At 44.1% G+C, this 22,222-nt stretch overlaps 1 protein-coding gene across 3 annotated transcripts in view; it reads left to right on the top strand.

Annotated features, from left to right (window-relative positions):
* The window catches only part of LOC147031418 (uncharacterized), a 138,228-nt gene that overhangs the window by 66,007 nt on the left and 49,999 nt on the right, over positions 1-22,222 (top strand). For 2 of the 3 annotated variants that reach the window (XM_085862820.1, XM_085862802.1), the window contains exons 13-18: positions 4,195-4,361; positions 13,143-13,712; positions 13,838-14,140; positions 14,685-14,812; positions 15,051-15,195; positions 15,355-15,582. In XM_085862820.1, coding sequence (XP_085718946.1) covers positions 4,195-4,361; positions 13,143-13,712; positions 13,838-14,140; positions 14,685-14,812; positions 15,051-15,195; positions 15,355-15,582 — 1,541 coding nt within the window. The remainder of the gene's footprint in view (positions 1-4,194; positions 4,362-13,142; positions 13,713-13,837; positions 14,141-14,684; positions 14,813-15,050; positions 15,196-15,354; positions 15,583-22,222) is intronic. The other variant, XM_085862811.1, reaches the window with a different exon arrangement.

Consider the following 22,222-nt stretch of genomic DNA (forward strand, 5'->3'; position numbering starts at 1 on the left):
GAGAAGAATATTCTAAGTTGTTACATAACCTCAGTTAATGCCCCCTGCATATTCACCATTTTTGGTCAAAGTGGCATTTTCAACTTCCTACAGATAGAAACATATGCATTTATCAGGCATTCTGATAACAGATCCTTAAATTTCATATGCCAGTTTATAAATATCTGCAGTATCACTTTGCTCGAGTGTTCAGTTTCACATTTTCAGCTCATGAATATGAAAAAAGTGAATAATTATAAAAAAAAACGTGCATGTAAATAAAAATTTATTTTAATATGAAGCCATGGGCGTTAGATAAAATTATTTGGTCAGTAGACACATCTTTTTCGAAAAAAAATTAAGATCCTAAACCCCGAGCCACATGGTCAAACCAGGGGACAAAATTCGTCCATTTTAGAGCCCTCGGAGGCAAGGGCTTCTGGTAAAACTTTTATAATTCATCACCAAACTGTATTATCCCAACAAAAATGTATCTATGGATAGATAATGACCCTATAATCACTGTGTTATGAGGAAAAAATTCTAAGTTGTTCCATATTTTCAGGAGGGCTCCTATAGTTTCACCTTATTTTAGCTCGTTTTGGCCCAAAAGCCATTTTTAGCTTCCTATAGAGTGAGAAATATGCATCCCAGAGGCTATCTGATGCCATAATTGAAAAATTTGGATGCCAATTCGTAAATAATTGCAAAATTAACTTTCTAGAGGAGTCCATTATAAAACTAGAGGGGGAGCACTCGGGAGAGTGCAAAACCTCTGCCGCCAATACTGCTGGGTCATTCAAGTGAACCTTATATCTTATTCATTAAATATGATGTCAACAGTGCTGAGAGTTATAGTTCTTTTCTCCATTTTTTTGTGGGGGAGGGGGGTGGAAATCACTTAAAACATGTAAAAATGCAAAAAAAAAAAAAATCGAAATTTTGTTGAAAAAAAAGTTGCAAAATTTTTTTTTTATAACAATTTTTTTTTGGGGGGGGGTTGGAAATCACTTAAAACATGTAGGAATGCAAAAAAAATTCTTTTTTGGGGGGTAACAATTTTTTTGGGGGGGGGTTGGAAATCACTTAAAACATGTAAAAATGCAAAAAAAATTTTTTTTCTTTTTTTTGGGGGGTAACAATTTTTTGGGGGGTTGGAAATCACTTAAAACATGTAAAAATGCAAAAAAATTCTCTAAATTTTTTTTGGGGGGGGGGTAAAAAATTTGGGGGGGTTGGAAATCACTTAAAACATGTAGAAATGCAAAAAATAAAAATCGAAATTTTTTGAAAAAAAGTTGCAAATTTTTTTTCTCTAGCAATTTTTTTTTTTGGGGGGGGGGTTGGAAATCACTTAAAACATGTAGAAATGCAAAAAAACATTTTTTCAAACAAATTTTTTTTTGGGGGGGGGGTTGGAAATCACAAAATATGAAGAAATTCAAAAAAAATTTTCTCTAACAATTTTTTTTGGGGGGAGGGGGTGTTGGAAATCACTTAAAACATGTAGAAATGCAAAAAATATTTTTTTCTCTTTTTTGGGGGGGGGGTAACAATTTTTTTGGGGGGGGTTGGAAATACTTAATACATGTGAAAATGCAAAAAAAAAATTTCTCTAAATATTTTGGGGGGGGGATAATTTTTTTGGGGGGGGGTTGGAAATCACTTAAAACATGTGGAAATGCAAAAAAAAAAAATTCAAATATTTTTTCAAAACGGCCGCCTTAGCGGCCATATTGGACTTTGGACCAAGTCCAAAATCTAATGGCATGATCCTTGGACCATACCTAATCCCCCACCAAGTTTTGTCGAAATCTGTCGGAGTTTTCCGTAATACTGTTCACAAACAAACAAACAAACGAAAGGGGTGAAAACAGTAACCTCCATCCATCTTCGAAGATGGCGGAGGTTAATTATAAGCCCCTGAAGTTGAAAAAATGTTTTTCACATTTGGCATTTTTAGGACCAAATTTCAAAGGTCTCTAGAGATAGATATTTTTTAAACTATGAGGAATTGAAAGCTAATCTTTTGCATGCTGGGTGGAGCCATATAGATCTGCATTTAAGAATTTTTCATGCAAAATCTGAGGAGGTGACCTGGGAAGGTTTTTGAAATTTATTTGAGTTGGCACAGAATGACCCGATAACTAACAAAGCCTTTCGTTCAAATCCCTTTTCTTCACAATAAAATTTAACGCTGAGGCAAAAACTGTTCATGAACCAATCAGTAAAGACTTCCTGCATCACACAAGCCTTCTTGTTTTCCTTCCAGACAACAGGCAAATGTGCTTTTTGAAGAGCCCTTCATGGCTCTTGGTGTTTTGGAGTCGTATACGAGTTCCGGTTTCAATTTGAAATCCCTTGAAGCAGTTGCTCTTGCTTTAATTTGAAACAATTCACCACCCCCAACTCCCCATCCCCCAACAGGCGGTTAAGGCAATCCTTCGCAGCTTTAAATCCGGAAGCATATTTTTTCTTCACAGGATATGAAAATGCACATCCATTTCTTCCAAAATGTCATTCCAAAATGCGCTTCCAAAATTAGCATGTTTCATCCACGTTAAACACTAAATTTGGAGGGTAGTCACCATTTTCATTAATCCATTTAAATTCTTCAGGGAATTAATTTGCTGCCTGGGTATCAGCTCTTGCAGATTCACCATCAATACAGACGCTGTGCAGATTCGAGTGCTGCTTGAAGTTGTAAAACCAACTTTGGCTCGCCATGAAAGTTTGCATGGAAGATCCCTCAACCTCCTATTGTTTCACATTCTCAAATGCTTTTTGCTTTGCAAAATAAATGCAATTGCATACAAAAGAGAAGACGGTGCAGAGCTGAACTGATATGAACTTGCACATTCCTAACTTATGCAAGCAATACAGGCACCATCAGACACACACCCGAGGAAATTAGAGAGCAAGAAAGATGAGGCATTTGAGGTGTTTACGACCTTTGTAAATACTTGGTGTGGTCGATGTTTCCTCTTCGCTTAGGAGGTGGGAGGAGAAAAGAACAATGGGGGTGTGGGAGGTGCAAATGAGGTGTGACTGAGATGAAAATTTAATGCAGAAGAGGAAGAGTGAAGGAGTGCATGTCTGCCGTTGCTCTTTTAGTATTTGTGCATCCACAGCAGACGAGGCAAGATGGGAGAGACAGAACGTGTGAGATGATAGCTTAACGTGGCGTGTGAGTAAGTCTGTAAATGTAAATGCGAATGAAGGTTGGCTGCGGAATGCAGCTGAAGCAGAGTGCAGATGACTTGGTGATGACCCGGCAATGAGTCAGTGACTGACTGACTTTCTCGGCTCTTCTGCAGCTATTTTATAGAGCTTGGGCGAAAGAGGAGCCAAAATATGGATCAAATTGCCCTGTAGACATATCTGAGCGCTCCTCTTGGCACACATATGCCTCCCTGAGAAGTAGCACCACCCTGCCAGACACCGAAGCTGAAAATGGCCTCATTTACTCCCAAACTCGGCCATGCAATGGAACTCCAGGGTTAACATGAGGTGCGGGTTTCTGGCCATGAAAGTGCGCTAATCTCCAATTGAGCGTCATTATTTAGCAGAGCGCTGGGGCGACCCAGTCGACGTTGAACGGAGTCCAGTGCATACTTGCTCTTTGAGCTACACACCAATATGTTCCAACTTGTATGCTCCATAATGTCCTCTGTTCCCCCGGCATCCCAAAGGACAGCAGTGAGCATCTGGGGTGCCGACTGTGGTTGTGATGAGGTGGGTGAAGTGCTAAGGTTTAACGTCCTTAACACAGTGTTCGTGGAAAGGACGTTGAAGCTTTGGGAGCGGTTGAAGAGGTTGTGATGAGGCTGAAGTTGTAATGGTTGTGGTAAGTTGGTCAAGTGTAGGTTACTGTTGGGATTTTTCGGAGGGTGTTTGAAGTTCGTATGAATGTTGTAGAGAATGGAATTGTAGACCTAACTGAAAGCCCGACGCAACGCGTCTTGACCCGTATACCCACGTTACCTAATCCAAGGGCTAACTGAACGAATACTAATGAAATAACTGTCTCAGGACCGCTATTTGTTGGGCGCCATTGGCTTGGGGGAGTGCCAGCTTCGCAGAAGCGCAACAATATGTTAGTTGATGCTGTGTAGTCATTTGGATTGTCAATGTCTCAGTTTGAAGTGGAGCCAGTTTGGTTTCTCCTGAAGTTCTATTTGTTTTTAAAAAAATATATATTTTTGTCTGCTATAGATGCAATGGAACAGAACCTTGCGTTGGAGGTGCAGGAGCTCATGAGCAGTCGAATGTTGAGACTTGAGCAGGAAAACCATTGCCTGAAACAAGCTCTTGCTGCTATGTCCAACACCCATGTCCCAAGCTCTGAGGATGGGGTCATTGATTCCGAAAACGTAGAAAAGGTTGTTTATTTCGCACCCTCATTCTCAATTTGTATTTGTCATGTTTATATTTTAAGTTTTGCCGATAAAGGATGAATGTGGGGCTCTTTTTTTGCCCTCACTTACCTTGTTGTATTCCATTGTTGACTTGTTAAATATTCTCCTTTCAATTGTTTCTTGGAGCCAGTCATTGGGCAATGAATTTGACTCATTGGAATGATCATTTCTACCTCTGGTTCCAAGTAATATTCAACACTTTCAGTCTTGGAAGCTTCTTGAACAGTTTTATCAACATAACCATTATTATCATGCCTGGTGTTGGCTTGATGGTTAGGGTGGTGGGCTTGGGATCCCAGGATCCTGAGTTCAAATCCAGCTCAACTGTTGAATTAATGCCAGGTGAGGTTGACTCTGACTGCCTGTTATCCTGCCGAGGTCGGCAAAATAGTGCCAGCATGCTGGTATCCTGTGTCGGAGTGGCGACCCGTCCAGGATTGTGCCCAATAGCCAAGGGGACTGCTTCAGCAGCACCAACACTCTGCACAGAGTATGGTCCTCATGGATGGAAGGATGGATTATTATTTTGTATACATATACTGTATATTGTTACGAATTCGCGCCCGTCGGCGTGCGAACGTCCGCTTTTCACTAATAGTAGCCGCTCGCCCACCGAACGGACAATTCAGTCGTGACCTTCCGGAACAACGCCGAAACCCTGTCACGGGTGGGTCTTCATCCCCACCACGGCCTAGCCAATTTTCTCCCCGCGCAAAATAGGGTCAATCGCCGAATAGCGATATACCTAAGTACCTGCGCGGGAAGCCTACCGGGAGACCGTACCTCGGCGCAGGTTGGCTTGGACACGACCCACTCAAGCGGCCCATTCCGTTCTGCAGTGATAACCGAGCGGGTATTATCTCCCGACCTCGCCGGATCCGATTCTATTTAATGGGTATTTAAAACCCAACTAATATTCCAAGATGCAATATGGCGTTCCAATGGGGGAAAGAAGACACGACGAACGGGTAACATTCACACAAGTACATTTATTTACAATACACAGCACACGTATGCAGTCATGCACGTATGCATTCAATAAAGCGAAAGCCCTTCAACCGACTATAAGCAATTTATGTACAGCCACTTATATAGTTTTACTTCGCAAGGACACGGCGCCACCAACATTCATTTGAAAGCAAAACCCAAGGAAAATAAAAGACTACCCCCACAGACAGGGGAGTCAGACGGTCCGTAGACCTTTATGGCGTGGGACTTGGCAGACCGAACGAATCCCACGAGACCGTTGCAGGGTACCTGCACCCTCGTGGTGCGATGGTGGGTGAGCTCTCTCCGGCGCTCCTTGCACGAACGCGCAGGTCCGCGCAACACAGCTGGCAGAGCGGCGCCTCCAGTCTGCGTCCCCTCTGCGACGCCCGGACTCTCCACCGACTGCAAGCTCCAACGAGCGGGTTGCTCTACGGACCGCTTCTCCAAGACCCAGACGGGCAGAAGACCACGAACTGCCGACTGACACTGACACTCTGACCGACCGCCCTCTCTTCTCAGCGGTGCCTCCGTGTGCCCTTTTATTTCCCCGGCGCCCCGCCCCTCCCGTCGCGGCGCGCGGGGGGGGGGGGGAGGGGCGTGGGGGGGAACATTCCAACAGAGATCGGCTGGATCAGTTGTGGTTTCCCAACCGTCATTCTAGTTTACCAGAGAAATCGGGGCGGGAATTGTTGTTGTTCCCCTTTTGTGTTCGTGGAGATGTTGACGGTTGCTGGCAGAGTGGTGAGGATGGCGTGGTTGTTGAGAGGCAGGTGTGGTTGTGGTTGGTCCAAAATAACGATAGGAAAAGAAAAACACTATCTCAAAGAATCACAGCTCTGTGACACAAATAAATCCCATTAAACAACGGTGGGGAAATCCAACTGAACACAGACTTACCGGAATAACTGAACGAAGGACCTTTATGGTGTTCTGTGAATTTCCACAGCCGTAACACTACCCCCTCCCCTTTTTACAGACTCGTCCCGAATCGTCGAATTTTCGTGTGCCATCATGTGTAAGTTTCCCCGAGTACGATTTACCTTCGGATCCCTGAGTGCGACATTTAGTGTATTCGTGTCCCAAAAGTAAATAACCTACGGGCTGAGTAACTAACTAAACAAACCACTCATGCAGACGACTTAACTAAATTGCTGGAGCTATGACACACATGCAGGGGGTGCAACTCATTTACAATTACAACTTATGCTTAACCCTATACATTTTACACTAAAGCATGGGCCAGAATCGATGGGCTCTGCAGGAAAAAGAAAAGCAGGGAGCCAGGCTGCTCACATGCAGTCTCTGGCTCATGAAATAAATGCAGGTGCAGGGAATGTGGCCGGCTGCTCAAACGCAGTCCTAGGCCTCCCCCTTGAAATAAGCGCAGTGAACACAAGCGGTGCACGGGCTGCACAAATGCAGTCTCCGTGTGCGGCTGCCTGCAGTGCAGTCCCTGCAGCACGCGCGACGATCTGACGAAGCAAACAAACGTTGCACGGGCTGCCAGTGCAGTCCCGTGATGTGGCTGCCTACAGGGCAGTCCCTGCAGAAGGCGCGATGATCATGGTGCACATGGTCATGAATGGGGGCAAATGCAGCAGGCATGGGGCCATGGCAAAGGCAGGCAGACAAGGCATGGCAAGGCAAAACAAGGCCGTTGTAGCAAAAACAGCTGGCAGATGAACTGGCCGGCACAGGCCTTGAAGCAAAACAGCCAGCAGATGAACTGACAGGCAGAGGCCTTGCAGCAAAACAGCCGGCAGATGAAGCTGGCCGGCCTCTTGTCTTGCAAGTGTGTGGAGGGAGTGCGGTGGTGCTGGCTACTCGGAAGGCGGGCTCGGACCTACCCTACTGTCTCCCTCCCAACCTATCGCCTTTGCCTGTCTCTGTCCATACCCACTCCCTGAGTTTGCAAAAAAAAATCAAATTTAGCCCCAACTTATTTTTGTGTTTTTTTTTTTTTTTTTACTTCCCTCTATAATTCGTCTCCTCACCCCCTTTACAGTCTCTGTTCGGCTAACCTATCACGTCACCAAGCCTACTCCCAACCCCTACGTTCCCTTCCCGGAGGGGAATAAGGGAGAGCTGGCGTCCTGTGTCGAAGCCCAATTCAAGCCTCAGAATGGCCTTCTCAGATCTCAGCAATCTCAACCCAAAGTGGGTCCAGCGGCCCACAACAAGAGCGAAGGGATGGATGGTGCGGAGGGGTACACTTCCTATCTACCCTAACCATTTAACTGTTAACTACCCCGGGGCTTTCCAAAAGCGCCTCTCGCTTAAACTATCGGTTCTAACAACCAAGATTCCTGTCACCTGTGTTAGTGTCCTCACAATTTCGGACCTCGCCCTCCAATTTTCCCTCGTGCCCTTGCACGGTTTCGTGGCTTGGACGCGTGGCTCCCTTGGCAGGAACTACCCTCTGCCGATTCTCGAACAATGGCACCCCCAGGCACTACACTGCCTCTGAGCTTACCAGCTCCCAAAACACCGGGGAGTGCCCTTCCTGGCGACTCCCCTGAAACGCTCACATGGCAGGCTGGCGCCCCGGGCCCCTTCCCTGGGTGCCCGTGCCCAATGCACTGCCCACGCGGCCAATGGCGCCCAGGCCCTGCATCATGCGGGCCCACCCATGCCCACTACACTATCCCGGCCCCCCCATGGACCCTTGGCTTACCGCGGCCGACGTGCCCGGGGTACCCACTCAGCGATACTCACCGTTCGCAGCCACGCTCCCAGCCCGTCAACAGGGCTCCTGCACCCCTCCAAACGGGTTTCGAGCCTACATTCCCACCAACAGCGAAACGACCTCCATTTTGTCAATTTGACTAACCCACTATCTCACTTTATTCTGACCCCGGGGTCCCTTGGGTGGGAATCACTCCTCCCCCCAATCACTCATCGCACCATGCATTCCACATTCACTCCATACACACAGGCTCGCTGGCCTCACTCACTCATCATGTACTTTTTCCATTCATTTCATTCCTCACACATCGCTGATCACTGCCATTCTTCTATCTGCATCCCCTAACTACCTCGTGCTCCCACGTCGTCCCTTACACTGCAGCACGTTCCTTTTAACACTACGTAGCTAAGCTACGTCCCTACTACACATTCACAAGTCTGTCCTTGTCTCCAAATATCATTTCCCATTTCTCATCCTAAATCTGAACTGAATCCCTCTAACTATCCATTCCACGGGCCCCATGAGGACTTTTCCCTGCCCCATGGAGCGGTTCTAGCTAAGCTAACCCTTCCCCCCGACTAGTGTTCCATCCTGTGCCCGGCCAAGGGGGGTCTTCCACTCCTTGCCCGGGAATCCTGTTCACCCGAAGCGAGGATTTTTTTTTTAATGCACGGCAACTCTCAACCTGCGCTCTCTCCCCGTGACGTCATGGCAGCTGTTCACACACCTCGTCCCTCTTGGACGGTACCATCCGGCAGGAATTTTCCTTCTGCTGGATTCCAACCATACATGCAGCCATGACGTCACCCTGCACATCAAAAACAAGCCTCGCGTTTCGAGGCGTTCCCCACACGAACACATGTGCTCTGCTCGTCGGAGCTTCACACATACGCTCATGTGGAGAACTCGTCCGGTCCAAATTCCTATCCAGCCTACCTTCTGTCCATCCGTGGGATTTGCTAATCCACCATGTGCGTTTACAGACAGGGGTTCACTCCCACAAGCGAGCACGTGGCGGCCTCTTGCATAGACAGCACGGACCCCGCGCACGCTGCCGTTCAAACCCGGCACGGTTCCCAATGCAGCTACGGCCGCTACTCGGCCTTGGTTCACCGTCAGGCTCCGTCGTCGTCGTCGTACTCTCACACACAAACTCCCAAGTGCCACGACGCTCACATACCGCACCATGGCACTCACACTGGGACATGCGGTTACATGTTCCCACATGCCAGCCGCCATCTCCCTCACATACAGCGACCTCACACACACGGTCTCTCTCACACCTGGCCGTTCACTCACGCATGCCCTTTCACTCGCACACGTGGTTCCACTCACACACGGCCTTTCACTTGCACAGGGGTTTCACTCACACAATGCATGCTGGGAGGCACGCACTTCGGCTCACTCGCAACCTCGCACACCTCACACACGCGGTCCCTTTCACACAACGCCTTTCACCCATGCTATGAGCGCTTTTCAGCACACATTTCGCCATACTCGTAAACACACACACACACACAGGAACAATCACGCTGGGGATTTGCGCCACCACAAGGGGTTCTGGGGCCTTCATAACCCCCAAACTATTCGTGAACTCGTCCACAGCACTCACCCTCTCTACCTCGCAAAGCTCGACCGGACCCACCTACTCGAGATCCGCTTCAAGGGGGAATATTCCCTCCCCTCGTTCCTGAAGGAGGCTATCCGGCTGCTTGCACCGGGTCACTAGACATTCCCCGAGCTCCCCCTCATCGTCCTCCACTACCTCCTTGTGTGTGTGCTCGTCTTTCACCCCGTCTTTATCGTATAGTCTCTCTTCTACCGTTTCTACCTCCCGTGTCTCTGTTATTTCTTTTATTATTTCCGTCGTCTCCACGTGTCTCTTACACGTCTCCGTCACTCCATTTAATTTTTCCCTCAGTCACCGTCACTCTCTTTGTCACCTCCTCGAGTCTCGCCAAACACGTCCCCCGCATTATTTCATCCTCCCCCGTGGGGCCAACACAGTCCACACTCCCTCTTGTCGGTTTGGTCGAGCTGCCACATGGTGCCACCATTTTGCCTGCCTGCAGACATCGCCCCACGCACCGCATCTCACCCCGCAGTGTTTGCATATTTGCATCCAATTTGCTGTTCATCTTGCACGCATTTTCATTTATTTCGTTTTTTATTTCGCCCATTTTGCACGTATTTGTTTTCATCCCTTCCTCCATTTTGCACGCATTTTCATTCATCATCTTGCCAAAACGAAGTTTTTGCAAGATATGTTAGTCAGCTTGTGTGTGTATATATATATATATATATATATATATATATATATATATATATATATATATATATATATATATATATATATATATATATATATATATATATATATATACATATATATTTTTTGTTTGTCTGTAATCACGTATAAAAAATTCTGCAGAGCACAGTTGTCATTGGAAATTTTTGTAACTTCGCATATCAGAGGCCTATAGAGGTCCCTTTCAGCGCAGAAAATTTTGAAGGTCAAGATCAAAGGTCAAGGTCACTTTGTCGCAAATCAGGGGAGTCGACGAAACCCTTATTTTTTTGAGTAATTTTGATCGGATCGTCTTCAAACTTCATGGGAATATAGTTCATGATCTGGCGCTCAGCTGATTAATTTTTGGTGGCGATTGGCCTTGACCTTCATGGTTAGCACCTAAGGTCCACCATATTTGACCCCAAGGTCAAATTTTCAAGTTTTAGGAACCATATCGTGTAGTACCGCAAATTGAACACCTCCATGAGTGCTTTCTAGATATGTCAAGCTTGAGACATTATGACGTCATTTGGTAACGTTATGAGGCAAACGCATATTTTTCATGGTAACTCTGTAGAACGATTCTCATCGGAATCTCTTGTAGACAGATATTCCTCAAGGAGTCGCTCCTGGTGGATAGCAGCTCTGTTCACCACAGTGTGACCTTAAAGAAGTCACACGTGGTCACCTTTTGGCAAGATACGGGTCCCCCTGCGGGTGACATTGGTTTTTTTATTTTGTTGTTCATTTGTTGCATATCCCCACTCATTCCTGCCAGCATGGCGAATATCTGGGCCATGTCGAGTGCACTCGGCTGGGCCGATTCGGCAAGGATCGGGGGGGAGGGGCTTTGGCGGAGGAGGGGAGGGGGGTGTCATCCACCGCTGCCTCTGCTGCCGCGCCCATTTCGGGCTCTGGGTCCGTTTGTGGGGGGAATTGCTCCTGCACATCAATGTCCTGCTTGGGGATTTCATCCTGAGCCATGGATTCTACCATTTCTAAATCCATACCCCCCTGCTCCCGTTCACCTTGGAACGCCATCTTGCTTCTCGGAAATAATTTTTAAAACGCTCAAAATTTAATGGGAATCGAGGGTCGCTCCACACACCCCTGATCCGATTCCCGTTAATTTAGTTGGAGGCGGGGTGGATTCGAATCCCAATTCTGACACCAGTGTTACGAATTCGCGCCTGCCGGCGTGCGAACGACCGCTTTTCACTAATAGTAGCCGTTCGCCCACCGGACGGACAATTCAGTCGTGACCTTCCGGAACAATGCGGAACCCTGTCACGGGTGTGTCTTCAACCCCATCACGGCCTAGCCAATTTTCTACCCGCGCAAAATAGGGTCAATCTCCGAATATCGATATACCCAAGTACCTGCACGGGTAGCCTACCGGGAGACCGTACCTCGGCGCAAGTCGGCTTGGACACGAACCGCTCAAACGGTCCGTTCCGTTCTGCAGTGATAATCGAGCAGGTATTATCACCCGACCTCGCTGGATCCGATTCTATTTAATGGGTATTTAAAACCCAACTAATATTCTGAGATGCAATATGGCGTTCCAATTGGGGAAAGAAGACACGACGAATGGGTAACATTCACACAAGTACATTTACTTGTAATACACAGCACACGTATGCAGTCATGCACGTATGCATTCAATAAAGTGAAAGCCCTTCAACTGACTATAAGCAATTTATGTACAGCCACTTATACAGTTTTACTTCGCAAGGACACGGCACCACCAACATTCATTCGAAAGCAAAACCCAAGTAAAATATGACGACCCCACAGACAGGGGAGTCAGACAGGGTCCGTAGACCTTTATGGTGTGGGACTTGGCAGACCTAACGAATCCCACGAGACCGTTGCAGGTTACCTGCACCCTCGTGGTGCGATGGTGGGCGAGCTCTCTCCGGCGCTCCTTGCAAGAACGCGCAGGTCCGCGCGACACAGCTGGCAGAGCGGCGCCTCCAGTCCACGTCCCCCCTCTGCGACGCCCGGACTCTCCACCGACTGCAAGCTCCAATGAGCGGGTCGCTCTACGGACCGCTTCTCCAAGACCCAGACGGGCAGAAGACCACGAACCGCCGACTGACACTGACACTCTGACCGACCTCCCTCTCCTCTCAGTGGCACCTCCGTGCGCCCTTTTATTTCCCTGGCGCCCTGCCCCTCCCTTCGCAGCGGGGGGGGGGCAACATTCCAACAGATATCGGCTGGATCAGTTGTTGTTTCCCAACCGTCATTCTTGTTTACCAGAGAAATCTGGGCGGGAGTTGTTGTTCCCCTTTTGTGTTCATGGAGATATTGACGGTTGCTGGCGGAGTGGTGAGGATGGCATGGTTGTTGAGAGGCAGGTGTGGTTGTGGTTGGTCCAAAATAACGATAGGAAAAGAAAAACACGATCTCAAAGAATCGCAGCTCTGTGACACGAATAAATCCCATTAAACAACGGTGGGGAAATCTAACTGAACACAGACTTACCGGAATAACTGAACTGAGGACCTTTATGGTGTTGTGCGAATTTCCACAGCCGTAACAATATGTATATATATATATATATGTATATATATATATATATATATATATATATATATATATATATATATATATATATATATATATTACATGGTATATCTACTTTTTTTTAATGCTCTAAGAATTTAATTATTGTAGTTGGATTCCAGCTATATATTATTTTCTTTGCCCCCAACTTTGTCTCGAGCATAAAGTCATCACATGTTCATTCTCTTTTCATGTCCGGTGTTCCCAGCAGATGGAGATGTTTGATATTTTGGGGCTTGCTATGGGCAACAATAACGAAAACACCCAAATGGATGGCAGAAGCACTGTTGGTGAGAACAAACAAAGATCAGCTGCAGAAGGGAATGACTCCAACACTGTTAATGAAGAGGATCCATCAGATCATGGGAAACCACCAAGTGAACGGCAAGCTGGAGAGGGCCGTGAAACCCGTGAACATTGTTCGAAGAGTCATCAGTTTGAGACTCAGCGTGTCAAGGAGAGATTTGAGAAGGCTGTGATTCATAGCGAAGAACAGCGCCGGGCAGCATTGCTTCAGCTTCAGCAGTCTGAACGAGAATGTGATGAACTGCGTGAGGGTGCTCGTGAGCTCAAATGGAAACTCGAGGAGGATAGGGCAGCTGCCGAAAGGCAGCTGGAACGCTTGAGGGCTGCACTGCGCTCTGTTGAAGCTGAAAAGGGCCGGCTTGATCAGGCGCGGACAGCTGGGCAAGAGCGCTGCTGTGAGCTGCAGCATCGCATTGCTGAACTCGAGCAGGAGGCAAATGGTTTCCGGAACCGTCTGGAAGAACAGAGTCAGGTATGTGTTGGACATGCTTTATCATTTATCTGTGTGATTTTCCCCATTCCCACCCACCTTTTCTTTGCTTCTGAATGTGTGATTCTTGTCTTTTTTTTTTTTTTTGCAAACCATTATGTATGCAGGAACTGGAAGAGTCTCAGCATGCACATGGCTGCTTGGAAACTAAGCTGGAACAGGAGAGTGGAAGGATCCGCGCCATGGAGCGCGATGCTCGTCGCTTGAGGCTCCAGGTCGAAGCAAGGGACACTCAACTAGAGGATGGTCGTGCTATCCAGGCTGAACTAGAGCACCGAGCTGAGGAGATGCTGCGTGAGCTTGAGCATGAGCGTGGGTCAAGTGAGCGGCTGCGAGAGTTGGAGTCACAATCCAGGGAGTCTGCAAGACTGGCAGCCCTCGATCGTAGCACACTCGACACTTTACGAACGGTATGATCTCGACCATCATGTCTGAGGAAAGATTATCACAGCAATATTTCTGTGGTTTTTATACGCCCGATATATAGATATATCGGGGCGTATTATGCGATACCGGTCGTCCGTCTGTCCCTGTCTCTGTCTGTCTGTCTGTCTGTCCGTCCGTCCGTCCATCTATTTGTTCCTGTCCGCACTCTAACCCCCAAAGTTTTCAACTTTCACGTTTCATATTTGGTACATAGGTACAGACTGTGGAGACGGTGTGTCGCGACATACGTTCATCATCTAAAGTGGTTGCCGTTTTCCATGTAGTAGCACAATTCTGTATATACCTTCTTGTTCGGGTGTATATTGTGCTCACTTGCGCTCTTGTTTTTTTTTTGTGATGCTTTGTAATTAACGGAACAGGTATTGTTACCTTTAATCCCTGCCAGTTTAATAAGTTTATCAATGCGTGCTATTGCTTTAGTGTCCTCTTAGATTGTATTTGATTTTTGTGTTTTTTAAATCTGTGACTTTCAGGGAGGGAAGTAAAGGTACAAAGTGTGTCATTCAGGATTTGGTGCGAGACAAGTTATACAACCAGGAGATGAGCAGGGAGTTGGAGATTATAGAACGGGAGCTGCAAAAACTTGGACTGGAACGAGAGAGGCTTGTGAACGGTGGCTACAGCACAGTGGAATGGTGAGGTTGTGTGTGTGTGTTTTGCTTTCAAAGGGAGTAAGTGTGGATAATTGGTGCGGTGTTAACATGCAATTTCAAATGGCTTTTACTTATTTATTTATTTTAATTTTTAAATCTAAATGGTTTTTTTGTTGCAATAGCGACTGAAGACTCATTTTCTCCCAATCAAAACGTTTTGCCTTTGTGTTTCACGGTGCTTCCTTTTTGCCTAATGGGTTTTTCTTTCCTTCTTGCAAAGCAAGTCCAAGATATCTGGATCTCTTGTTATGGAATCCCAGCCGGAGCCATTAATTGACCAGCAGAAGGAACAAGCTGCATCGCTGGAGAGGCACCTCGAAGAAGCGCGTGTCGAAAATCTTAAACTCGTCAACGAAGTGGAGACTGTGAGTGCTAGCTTTTGACATGTGAGGGCTAACGTTGCAGTTGTAGTTTTGAAATTTTCACATGAATTCCTCTTCCTCTTCCTCTGCTCCATTCTACGAAATTGGTTGATTTCCCTGCATTGCAGTGTGCTGTGGTGACCGCGTCTGTGTGTATCCCAGATGCGACAAGGATGTGAAGCTCTTGTTGAGACAGAACAGAATGTTGTTGAGGAGATGTTACGAAGCGTGAGGGAGGATCACCATGGAGGAGAGCGAGAGACTCGTCGATCAGTTTGGCCTGAGGGTACAGAGAGTGCAACAGATGCTATTGCTCGCATGTGGAGTACCCATGAAGCAACGTTGGAGCTTCTCAAACTAAAAGACCAACTCATTGACGTTGAGAGAAATGTGAGAAGCCAAATATGGTATAATGTGATGATGGGGAGTGGATGATTAATGGGGCTTCGAAGACAGCCATTCAAATGAATGGGGAAAAAGGGAAAACCCCTCTGAATCAGGCCCCAAAAAACCAAAATAGGAGACAGATTTCCTCCGCTCCCATACAAACAAATGTTAAACTGAGACTGACTGATTGAAGCACTTTTTTTTCCCCTTCATATTTTTCATTCCATTCAAAGAGTGATCCAATGAATATTTGTTCATGTTCTACTTCAGGGAATTAAATTAATTTTATTGTAACATTCATCACCATCAAGTGTAATCACTTTATCTCTTCAAGCACGAAACCTTTGGTTTCGTAAAATGGGGAAGTGTTTTTAAAGCACGGTTGCCGTGAAAATGAATCGGGCTGCTTGAGAACGGCTGCCGCGCGTGAACCAAGTCATTTCCTTTCGTGGAAAAACCATTGTTATGTAATCTCCCATTACGTCATTACGTGCTTATTTAAACCAAGTTTTGAGCGAACGGAGGTGTTTTCAGAGAATGGAACGTTCAGATTCTTACTACAACCTTGCAGATCAATCGTTTTCACAAGATGATGGGTGAGATTTCACAACCCAATTTATTATTTACTGTTTAAAACAGAATTAAATCACTGTACGACTAATAATTATTGTTTTTTTTTTTTCTAACAGGTTGTCCCCAATAAGAACATCGTTGATAACTGATGTTGAAAATGAGTTATCTGAATTAGATGACGAGTGGATAAAAATGAACGACTTTCTTGAAGACATTTATTTGTTTCGGAAAGATTTGAATGATATTTTTCTTGGATGGCAAGAAATTCTCACGTCCTTTGATCTTGAATGACCCGATTCCAAGGTGAGGAATTGTGTGTGTGTGTGTGTGTGTGTGTGTGTGTGTGTGTGTGTGTGTGTGTGTGTGTGTGTGTGTGTGTGTGTGTGTGTGTGTGTGTGTGTGTGTGTGTGTGTGTGTGTGTGTCTCTATCTATCTCTCTGTCTCTCTCTCTCTCTCTCTCTCTCTCTCTCTCTCTCTCTCTCTGTTTGTCTCTGTCTCTCCATCTGTCTCTCTCTCCCTCTGTCTCTGTCTCTGTCTATATCTCTCTTGAGTGTTGACTCATTATTATTATTTTGTTTTTCAGTTTAAACACCTGTCTGGATGAACCAAACACACAACTTAATCTTCTGGAGGAATCTGACATGACACTCAAGACATCTGAAGCAGACTGCTGGGAAAGAGCATCCATTCTTGCAACTGAATATTTACCCAAAGAAGAATGTTTAATATTTTCAATCTTGATGAATTGTATTTGCATTGCTTTCAATTATTTAATTCTTAATTATAAAAAAAGAATAAAGGAAGTGTAAAGGAGGGGGGGGGTAGGTGCGCTCCCCCAACGACCCACCACTCCCCTCATCCCACCCCCCTCCCCGTGTGTGTGTGTGTGTGTGTGTGTGTGTGTGTGTGTGGGGGGGGGTGGGATGAGGGGGGTGGTGGGTCAAAGGTGGGAGCGCAGGGGGGGGGGGGATGAGGGGTGGGTGGAGCTTGTGTGGGCGGAGCTTGTGTTGATGGTTGGGGCTTGTGTGGGCGGAGCTTGTGTGAATGGGCGGGGCCTGTGTGGGCGGGGCTTGTGTGGGCGGAGCTTGTGTGAATGGGTGGGCCTTGTGTGGGCGGCGCTTTGTGAATGGGTGGGGCTTGTGTGGGGGGGCTTGTTTGGGTGGAGCTTGTGTGGATGGGTGGGGCTTGTGTGGGTGGATGGGGTTTGTGTGGGTGGAGCAATTTTTTTTTAAATTAAATAAACATGTGTGTGGGGAACTAATTAACTAATCACTAATGATGGATGTGGCTTTTGTGGGTGGGGTTTGCGTGGTGTAGTCAAAACAATTATTTTATTTTTTTCTATTTATTATCTTTGTCTTTTGCAATTCCTGTGAATAAAATGAACCTAAAATCTCTTCCCCTTATAGGTCCAAGGAACTGTATCTCGTCCATCAATTATTTCAAAAAGCTCATCTGTCCATCGTTTGGGACAACCTTTTTCAAAATGAGATTTCCACAGCTGTACATTCTTACTATATCACCAACATTAAACTTAGGCTTTCTGACATTAATCTCTTTTTTTTATATTCTAATTTTGTAAATGTTTCTGATGGTTTAGTATTGGTTGAGGTGTGAATCGTATCATTATATTTATCTACAATGTCCTGAATTAAAGATACCCATTTTGAGAATCAAGCTGAGTGAATTTTTATCCCCCACCACGTGGCGGAAGGGGGGTATTGTTGTCACCCAGGTCGTCTGGCTGTCCGTCCGTCCGGGCGTCAACATTTATAGCTGTGAGTGCGATAACTCATAAACTGTTCGCCATATCGATTTGAAATTTGGGTCACACATGTACCAAAAAGGAAGAACCCTATTGATTTTGGGCGTGGCCAGATCCAAGATGGCCGACTGGGGTGGCCATCTTGAAAAAAATGTTTTTGTAATAAATGGAAAACCGCTTATTTGATTTCAATAATTTTTGTTTCTACGTTCCTCACCCCTGGGGAACTTTTTCGAGATGATGACCAAATGGTGTCTTGTTTCCAATTCACCTCCCTCATTATCTGGAATATGTATGACCTTTTTCATTCAATGGCGGGGGATTCCCCATCTCTGATGGTATATTTTTATATAGTCTCTCTTTTAAAGTACGATTGAAGCGCTCAATCACAACCACTTTTCCTTCATTAAAGGTACTGTATAATGCAATGCTGTTATTTTAAAGAAAATTCATAAATGTCTTGTTATAGAACTCTCTACCCTCATCAGTCCAGAATTTTTCAGATTTTTCTCTTACTTTTATTGAATATCTGTTGGAAGGCTAACATAAGAGTATTACCTGTTTTGTTTTTCAAAGGGACAACCCACGCATATCTACTCCTCAAATAAATTACGGTTAAAGCATACTTGTACCGCTTATCATTATTGAGTTCAATCAAATCAGCGGACCAGATATAATCAACTTCCTTTGAATAAACCTTCCTTCTATGAAACTTTGTGATTATTAGTTTATGTAATTCATCAGCTGATTGTTCTTCAATATTAATGACATCATTAGAGCCTATAAGTTTTTTGAATATCCAAGTTTCAATTTATCACTGATCATCTTCACGGTGAATCAACTTTTTCTTTAAGGTTGGATTTTGTATCAGAGACAAATTATACAACATTTCTCGATCGGCTTCATGTTTTTCTTCCAACGTTGTGGTATTCCCATAATCAATATCATGCCTCATGCACACTTCATCAACCCTATTGACAGGTTTGCTCCATGGTTTAGGATTGTCAGCCTCATCTAATCTTTTATTCAAGTTTCTTCCTGGACCACAGAAAGAATACCCTGGTAGATGTAATTCTCCTGGTATTCCAGTAGTTGTAAATTTACTTCCTCATAAAAACTTTTGTATATCTCCCCCACATTTGTGTTTTGGGAATTCACTCTTTTTTGAGCCACACACCGAACATGTACCTTTTTGTATAACCCTGTTATTTTTACTTTTAAAATATGAGATATTTTTGTATTCCTTTTCTTTTTACATTTGAGACAATAACTCATTTATTTATGAGAAAAATTCCTACAGAGTGCGAAAACCTTTTTAGTTTCCAACATGCACATTTGAATCTTAATTTTTAAAACATAAAGAATCTTCAGAAATGTCTTCACTCTCTCCTCCATTTATTTAAGAAGAAAAAAATGGAAAACTTTAATCAAAGTCAATCACACCAACATCATCAATAATATAATCTTTTCCTTCTTTCTCTTCTTTATCTCCACTTTCTCGTTTATATCTTCTCCCTGAAACCGATGTTAATAGTCTTGATGCAAATATTTCTAATGGACATCAATTCTTTGTTTTCCTCCTCGGTACGTTGAGATTTATTTATTTTCTGTAATGCCCCCAATCTTTTTCTAATCTCACTGGTTTCCATATTTTTGTATTTATTTATTCTCTCTTTCCTCCCTCTCCATCTCCTTCTCTCTCTCCTCCTTCTCCTCCTTCTCCTCCTCTCTCTCTCCTCCTTTGTCTCAGTTTCTTCAACTCCTTCCTCGTCCCTTACTATTCTTGAATCACTTACACCCCATAGAATCTTCTTCTTCTTCTTTCGGCTGCTCCCGTTAGGGGTCGCCACAGCGGATCATCCGAATGATCAGCATCGTGATTTGGCACATGTTTTACGCCGGATGCCCTTCCTGACGCAACCCTGGTCACCTCTTACAACACAGGGATATGGTACACCTATTTTAACCGGGGTATACACCGGCCCAGTACACTGGTACTCATTTTGCCGACCTCGGAAGGATGACAGGCTGAGTCAACCCCCTGGTGTATTAATTCAGTGGCCCAACGGGGCTTGAACTCAGGAACTTTTGGATCCCAAGCCGCTGCCTTTACCACTGCGCCAACACCAGGCTTTCTTACACCCCATAGAATATCATACATATATTCATCAGGATTTCTTGTTATTCCTGTATTCAAAATTATTTTTTTACAACAGGAAACCAATAAAATATCTTCTGAATTTCTAAAAGAGCCTTACATTTTCTTAACTTTATAATATTTTCATTATTTAACATTTTAATGAAATCCAAAGTTGTTGGTTTATTAACATCTGTATAAAACCAATCTTTTATTGAAAATACCTCATTCTTATGTTGTGGAACATATTTATTAAAATACCGAATACCCTTTTCTTGAAGGTCTGCTTGGACACAGAAATGATAATTTTCTTGAAGCCTTCTCGCTGTCATTTATGTATCAGAAATATATGACAGATTAATATAATGACATGAAACACCCCGCCCCCAATCTTTCCATAGTTAAATAATTTTGTATTTCCTAACTTATTATATATAATCCTGTTCTTTGTGTTTTCATGATAAAAACTATGGCAAACCCATTATTGATTTTATCCTTATTAAATTCTTTTATTTGTTGTTTACTAATCGTGGTTCCACAAAACTCATTCTCAGCACCAAGTGGATAATATTCTTCCTTACGAGGCTGATTTTAATTGTTCCAGGTCTTCGACGTTAATTTTAAATGACCAATTTTACCCGAAATCATTCATATCATATCCCCATTGTTCTATTCTCATACAAACGATATGCCCTTCTTTATAAAATTTTATTTGAATTGGAACTATGAATTCTGTATAACCTGGAGATAAAATCAGCACTTCTGTATCTTTGGAATACACAGCTGTTTTATTTAAGGATGTACATTGTGATAAATCACTTAATCTCACCGTCATTTGCGTCAGTCGGGCTTGCATAATTTATTAATTTACAAGCATTTTTTAAATTAATATTTTTTGCTATGCTACATTTCTGTCGTTCAGCCTGTGCCTTTGTGTAATAATTTGATAAATCAATATCCAGTTCTTGGGACACACCAAAGATTGAACCATCTTTACCAACATGTCATTTTTATTAGATTAAAAATAATGTCATTAAAAAATTAATTTTTGTTGAGTTGAAATAACACATATAGACATAATTGACCACAACACTTGGAATTTAATTATTGGACTTGAAATGTTTGATAAACACCATTCTGTAAGAATTTTATGACTTCAACAGGTGGTGGAAGACCAAAACTATCAAAATAATATTTGTCTTAACTATTAAAAATACAAACCCAATGAGAACCGTTCCCATTATTATCTTCTAAGTTCATAATAATATTCTTTGTATGTTTCGACATGTTTGTTAATTCATCTCTCATACAAATAACCACATTATGAATTTTTAATTTCTTACAATATTTGATAAGTTCTAAATTTGATGTTGTATTCTTTCCAAATTCTTTAAACCACTCATCAATGCTCATTTATTTATTAGAAAGATATAATCCATTAACCCTTTTAGTTAATTTTACACCTGCTTGTGCGATAGAAGAAAGCATATCTCCAACTAACAATGTCGCTTTATCAGGCAGACTTTCAAGTTTTTCAGCAAAATCAACAATTACACCACTTCCACTAATTTGTTTCTCCAACTCTTTGTTATGTCTTTCCAATTCTTTTTGAGCCTGGAGTTGAGCCTTCCTTTCATCGGCAGTTTTCACCGCTGTTGAAATACCACCCGTCAATGCTCCAGCCGCACTAAAACCAGCAAATAAAGGAATTAGAAATGGGAGAAATCCTCCACTCGTCTCTCTTATTGAATATTTCTTCAACATTGGTTTTGACATTTTAATTTTAAGTGAGCCAGTATCATTCAAGATTTTAACCTGTTCTCTTGTGAGCAAAACATCAATTCTTACTGCTCCTTCTCTCTGAATTTTATTAATGTCAATCATACAAGGCTTTTCCTTCCGAGGTCGGCGAAATGAGTGCCAGTGTACTGGTCCCGGTGTATGCCCCGGTTAGAATAGGTGTACCATATCCCTGTGTGTCGTAAGAGGTGACCAGGGTTGGCGTCAGGAAGGGCATCCGGCCATAAAACATTGCCTCAAGAAAAAGCCAAACCCCTGCACAGCAGGGGAAAATGGCTGTAAAAACGGTCATTTTTTTTTTTTTTAATCATACAAGGCTTTTGATTTTGAATACAAGATGATAGTTTATGAAGATTCATTTGATTAAC

This window comes from Eptatretus burgeri, chromosome 2 (assembly GCF_056783735.1).
Source record: "Eptatretus burgeri isolate ZD-2024b chromosome 2, Ebu_testis_v1, whole genome shotgun sequence".
NCBI lineage: Eukaryota > Metazoa > Chordata > Myxini > Myxiniformes > Myxinidae > Eptatretus > Eptatretus burgeri.